This window comes from Oncorhynchus tshawytscha, linkage group LG23 (assembly GCF_018296145.1).
Source record: "Oncorhynchus tshawytscha isolate Ot180627B linkage group LG23, Otsh_v2.0, whole genome shotgun sequence".
Classification (NCBI taxonomy): Eukaryota; Metazoa; Chordata; class Actinopteri; order Salmoniformes; family Salmonidae; genus Oncorhynchus; species Oncorhynchus tshawytscha.
The window spans coordinates 6027778-6033851 of NC_056451.1; the positions used below are offsets into that span (position 1 = coordinate 6027778).

The 6074-nt window shown below is 45.9% G+C and overlaps 1 protein-coding gene across 1 annotated transcript; it reads right to left on the reverse strand.

Moving 5' to 3' along the window:
• Positions 1 to 2369: 2369 nt before the first annotated feature.
• LOC121840550 (uncharacterized protein K02A2.6-like) lies at positions 2370 to 3381 on the reverse strand. The gene has a single exon (XM_042304386.1). The coding sequence runs from the start codon at positions 3300 to 3302 to the stop codon at positions 2370 to 2372; it is 933 nt and encodes a 310-aa protein (XP_042160320.1). The 5' UTR covers positions 3303 to 3381.
• Between the last annotated feature and the right edge of the window lie 2693 nt (positions 3382 to 6074).

Below are 6074 nucleotides of genomic sequence, written 5' to 3' on the forward strand. Positions count from 1 at the left end.
AGTTGGGTAGTTAGCTTGTTGTTGCTGTCTTGTTTCGCTGTTGTTTCCTATTACTTTCCGTGCATCACCAAGTTATTTCGGCACTGTACTTAAGTAACTATTATGTAACTTACTTGTCATTTCTTTATAGTTTCAGTATACAGTAGGTTCAAAAAGTATTCAGACGCCTTCCCCTTTTCCACATTTTGTTACATTAGACTTATTCTAAAATTGATTAAATTACTTTTTTTCTTCATCAATCTACACACAATACCGCAGAATACCCCATATTTAAAAATACAAATCTGAAATACCTTATTTACAAGTATTCAGACCCTTTGCTATGAGACATGAAATTGAGGTCAGTGCATCCTATTTCAATTGATCATCCTTGAGATGTCTCTACAACTTGATTGGAAAGGCACACACTTGTCTATATAAGGTTCCACAGTTGACAGTGCATGTCAGAGCAAAAACCAAGCCATGATGTCAAAGGAATTGTCCGTAGAGCTCCGAGACAGGATTGTGTAGAGGCACAGACCTGGGGAAGGGTACCAAAACATTTCTGCAGCGTTGAAGGTCCCTAAGAACACAGTGGCCTCCATCATTTTTAAATGGAAGACGTTTGGAAACACCAAGACTCTTCCTAGAGCTGGCTGCCCGGCCAAACTGAGACATCGGAGGAGAAGGGCCTTGGTCAGGGAGGTGACCAAGAACCCGATGGTCACTCTGACAGAACTCCAGAGTTCCTCTGTGGAGATGGGAGAACCTTTCAGAAAGACAACCATCTCTGCAGCACTCCACCAATCAGGCCTTTATTGCAGAGTGGCCAGACAGAAGCCACTACTTAGTATAAGGCTCATAACAGCCTGTTTGGAGTTTGCCAAAAGGCACTGAAATGACCTCCAGACCATTTCAGTATATATGTAACAAAAAAAACGATAAAAAAAGAAAGTGTAAAAAAAATTACTTTTGTCCTCCGAAGAGGGGGTGGATGGGCCAATAAAATAAATAAAGAGTATGCAAGTAGGGTTAGGGTGAGGAGTTTCCCCTTACATTGTGAAGAGAGGTGTCTAGAGAAGTACCATAATAATAATAATAATTGTAGTGTCTTAACACTTAGTACTTATTTATGTAATAAGAAAGACTCTGAATACAAGTAATTGAACTGGAGCTTCACATTTACTCAAACTAGTTAGTACCAGAATAACATAGAACAACACTGCGCATGACCAAGGGTGCTCCATCCTTAAAGGGGACATCAGTAATTAACAGAACATAACATTCCTTCTCTTATACAATCAGAGTTACTTTTACCAAACCACAACTGAAACATTTCCCAGAACTTGTTGTAGTTATTTTGCATCTTTTAATTTGAACTTGAACAGTTCTTATTTGTTTGTTTGTTTATAAGTCTAGTCTGTCTGGTGGACGGTGCCTTCGTTCTGGGTAGCGCCTCAGATTGTCTGGAGGCTCCTGAACATCCTCAGTGTGTGCTTGTTCCATTATAGTGTCTGCTATAGCAGCACCTTCATCAACACGTTCCCTTCTTTCAGCCTTCATCAACACGTTACCTGTTCCCTTCTTTCAGCCTGGGGTCTCTCCACTGCCCCACCGTCCTCTACAGTTCCCTGTGTGTGTCACTCTCAGGATCTCTCTGTGCCTGTTCTCTCTACTGCCCCACCGTCCTCTACAGTTCCCTGTGTGTGACTCTCAGGATCTCTCTGTGCCTGTTCTCTCTACTGCCCCACCGTCCTCTACAGTTCCCTGTGTGTGACTCTCAGGATCTCTCTGTGCCTGTTCTCTCTACTGCCCCACCGTCCTCTACAGTTCCCTGTGTGTGACTCTCAGGATCTCTCTGTGCCTGTTCTCTCTACTGCCCCACCGTCCTCTACAGTACCCTGTGTGTGACTCTCAGGATCTCTCTGTGCCTGTTCTCTCTACTGCCCCACCGTCCTCTACAGTTCCCTGTGTGTCACTCTCAGGATCTCTCTGTGCCTGTTCTCTCTACTGCCCCACCGTCCTCTACAGTTCCCTGTGTGTGACTCTCAGGATCTCTGCCTGTGCCTGTTCTCTCTCGATTGTGCCTGTGCTGTTTTCCTGTGGAATGCCTTTTGGTTAATGTCATGATCTCTCTGTGCCTGTTGCCACATTATGTCTGTGCCTGCTCACTGCCTTGAACCTGGTGAACCTGCCTTGTCCATTTCCCTCCTCTTCTGTAGTCTCAGTTCCCTGTGTGTGACCATCACTTCCTGTCCTCACTCTCAGGATCTCTGTGCCTGTTCTCTCTACTGCCCCACCGTCCTCTACAGTTCCCTGTGTGTGACTCTCAGGATCTCTGTGCCTGTTCTCTCTCGATTGTTGTGCTGTTTTCCGTGGAATGCATTTGGTTAATGTGACGCCGCCACATTATGTCTGGGCTCACTTGAACCTGGTAAGTTCTGGGTCCCGCTTTGGAGATGGCGCTCCCGGCCACCGGAGTCCAGCATCTTGGCATCTTGTTTGTTCAGCACTTCATTACGCCTGTTTGGCTTCATGATGTCCAGCTGTGTGCGGAGAGGCCTCCCGAACATCAGTGCGGCTGTGCTTTCATTTGTCGTGGCATGTGGGGTGTTTCGGTAGGAGGCCAGGAACTTGGCCAGTTTTGTTTGCAAAGTCCCTTCGTCTCGTTTTGCTGCACGGAGTCCTTGCTTTAGGGTTTGCACAAAGCGCTGTGCCAGCCCATTGGTGGCAGGATGGTACGGCGCTGAGGTTGAGTGTTTGATTCCATTTACTGACATGAATCTTGTAAACTCGTCACTTACAAAAGCTTGCGCGTTGTCACTTACCAGCTGCAGTGGCAAACTGAAGCATGCAAACGTTGTTCTGAGACACTCTATCGTCTGAGCTGAGGTGGAGGAGTCAGTGCAAAACACCTCTGGCCATTTGGAATGGGCATCAACTATAACCAGAAACATGTGCTTTTCAAAGGGACCAGCGTAGTCCACATGAATTCTCTGCCATGGCTCTGCGGGCCATTCCCATGGGTGGACTGGGACAGGAGCAGGCATGTGAAGGGTTTCCAAACATCCACTACAGTTCTTTGCCATATTTTCTATCTGTTGGTCCAGACCTGGCCACCAGAAGTGGCTCCTTGCGAGCAGCTTCATTTTGACAATTCCAACATGACCTTCATGTAGTTGCTGCAAGACTAGATGTTGGCATTTCTGGGGTATCAGGACTCTCATTCCCCACATCAAACATCCTTGGTACGTTGTAATTTCGTTTCTCCGCTGGAAATAAGGAGTCAGCTCCTTTCTGCCAGTAGCTGGCCATCCTGACATGGTGTAGGTGTACACTTTTGACAAGGTCACATCTTTCCTTGTCTCATGTTTGATAACTGTGCTTGTGACCGGTAGTGCCTCAAGCTGAGCGGTATGGAACATGTCCACTGCATCCACCCTCCTTTGTCTTTCTCTTGTACACGGCAGTCTGGATAATCAATCTGCATTTGTGTGGAGGGATGACGGCTTAAACTCAATGTCATACATATGACTGGCAAGGAACAGGGCATATCGCTGTAACCTGGCTGCTGTCATTGCCGGAATGCCTTTCTTTGGACTGAAAATGGAAAGCAACGGCTGGTGATCTGTAACCAGTGTGAAACACTGCCATATAGGTATGGGTGGAATTTCTTGCCGCCCCACACTAGTGCCAGTGCTTCTTTGTCGATTTGTGAGTAGTTTTTCTCTGCATCATTCAATGTTCGTGACGCAAATGCAACTGGCCTCTCTGACCCATCTTTCAGTGTGTGTGAAAGGACTGCCCCTAATCCATAAGGGGACGCATCACAAGCCAACTTCACTGGCATTTCAGGGTCGTAATGCATCAGGACCTGTTCAGATGTTATGAGCCGTTTTGCCTCCAGAAATGCATTTTCACACTGCTCTGTCCACCGCCATGTCCTATTCTTTTCCAGGAGCTGATTTAGAGGCTGGAGTACTGCTGAAAGGTTTGGGAGGAATCTTCTGTAGTAATTGATCAGTCCCGTGAATGATCTCACTTCTGTGATATTTTGTGGTCGTGGTGCCTGTACCACTGCCTCGATTTTGTCCTGTGTTTTTGTGCAATCCATTGCAGTCAATCTCATGTCCACAGAAGACAATCTTGTCTTTGAAGAACTCACACTTCATTAAGTTTGCCTGTAGACCATACTCTTTCAGTCTTTTCAGGACCTCTTCCAGGTTAGCCAGGTGCTCTTTGTCGGTGCGTCCTGTTATGATCATGTCATCCAGGATACACTGGGTTCCTGGGATTCCTTGCAAAATCTGGTCAATAGTTCGTTGCCAAATGGCTGGGGCTGATGCAATGCCAAAAACCAGGCGGTTATACCTGTATAGACCTTTGTGTGTGTTTATTGTCAGGTACTGTTTGGAACTCTCTTCAACCAGTAGCTGCAGGTAAGCCTGTTTCAGATCGATTTTACTGAAGTGTTTCCCACCAGCTAGTGCAGCAAAGATGTCATCCAGACGTGGTAGGGGTATTGGTCCACATGCAACATTGGATTCACAGTTACCTTGAAGTCCCCACACATTCTAACAGACCCGTTTTCTTCACAATAGGAACTATGGGTGTGGCCCATTCGCTTCTGTCCACTTTCGTCAGGATCCCTGTATCCTGCAAGCGATCGATTTCCGCTTCCACCTTTGGTCTCAGGGAGTATGGAACAGATCTGGCTTTGCTGAATTTTGGGGTTGCGTCATCTCTTAGTACAAGTTTTGCTGTGAAGCCTTTTACTGTTCCCATCTGATCACTGAAAACTGTGTTGTATTTCTTCCGCAAGTGTTCCAGTGTTTGGTCTGTACCTTTCTCTTTGGACTGGAACATGTGGAGCATTTTCAAGTCACACCAATTCAGCATTATTTTTGAAAGCCATTCCCTGCCAAATAATGGGGGGCCAGTTCCAGGCACCACATACAGCTGTACCTGCTGTGTTTGCCCCCCATAATGCACTCTGACCTGCAATGCCCCCATTGGGCTCAATCTCTCTCCTGAGTATGTCTTCAGCAACACATTTGTGTTCTTCAGCTTGATAGCCTTAAAGTGCTCATTGTAGACAGTAGTGGAAATTATAGACACTGCAGATCCTGTGTCCAGCTCCATTTTGAGGGGTTTGCCTTCGATATCTGGTGTCACCCATATTATGCTACTGCTGGGAGAAGTCACTGTGTTTAACTCCATTGTACCAATTAATCATTCATCTGAATCACTGCCACTGTTCTCTGCTAGTGCATTCACAGACCCTTTAATTTTCTTAGTTTTCCTGTTGTGACTGAATTTAGCTTTGCATGCTCTTTGAATGTGCCCCCTTCTACTGCATTTGTGACATATTTCGTCTTTGAAACGGCAGTCCTCTGCTCTGTGACCATCTCTGTCACACCTGTTAAAAATTTTCGGCCACACGGGGGCGCTGTCGACTGCGTGAAAACTTGTGCAGGGAAATTTGTGACAGGTCAGTACTTCTTTTACTTTGTAACTCAAATGCATCTTTAGTCGCGATTTCCATAGCCACAGCAATTTCAACAGCCTTTGCAAACGTGAGCTCTGATTCTGTGAGCAAACATTTTTGAATGTGTTCATGTTTCAGTCCACAAACAAATCTATCCCTTAATGTGTCATTTAGGTTCTCTCCCAACTGGCAATGTTCAGACAGTTTCTTCAACACTGCTACATATGTACTAACACCCTCCCCCTCATTCTGATCTCTCTTGTGGAACCGAAAACGTTCCGCGATGAGGAGTGGTTTAGGTGATAGGTGATTTTGCAATATCTCCACAATCTCTGTGAATGTTTTATTTGAGGGCTTCAGAGGGGCAGTCAGATCTCTTAGCAAACTGTATGTTTTTGGGCCAATTAAACTCAACAACGCTGGTACTCTTTTGTTATCAGCAATGTCGTTTGCAATGAAGTACTGTTCCAGTCGTTCAATGTAAGTTTCCCAGTTTTCTTGCGTGTCATCAAACACATCTATTTTCCCGATGCTAGCCATTCTCTTTACCTCCGGCTCCACGGGTCTTTGATCTGCCGCCTCGTTCTCGTCAGCTCTCCCTTCGTCT

Coding starts and splice junctions, on each gene's coding strand:
- LOC121840550 (XM_042304386.1), bottom strand. CDS start 3,302: ATGTCAGGATGGCCAGCTACTGGCAGAAAGGAGCTGACTCCTTATTTC.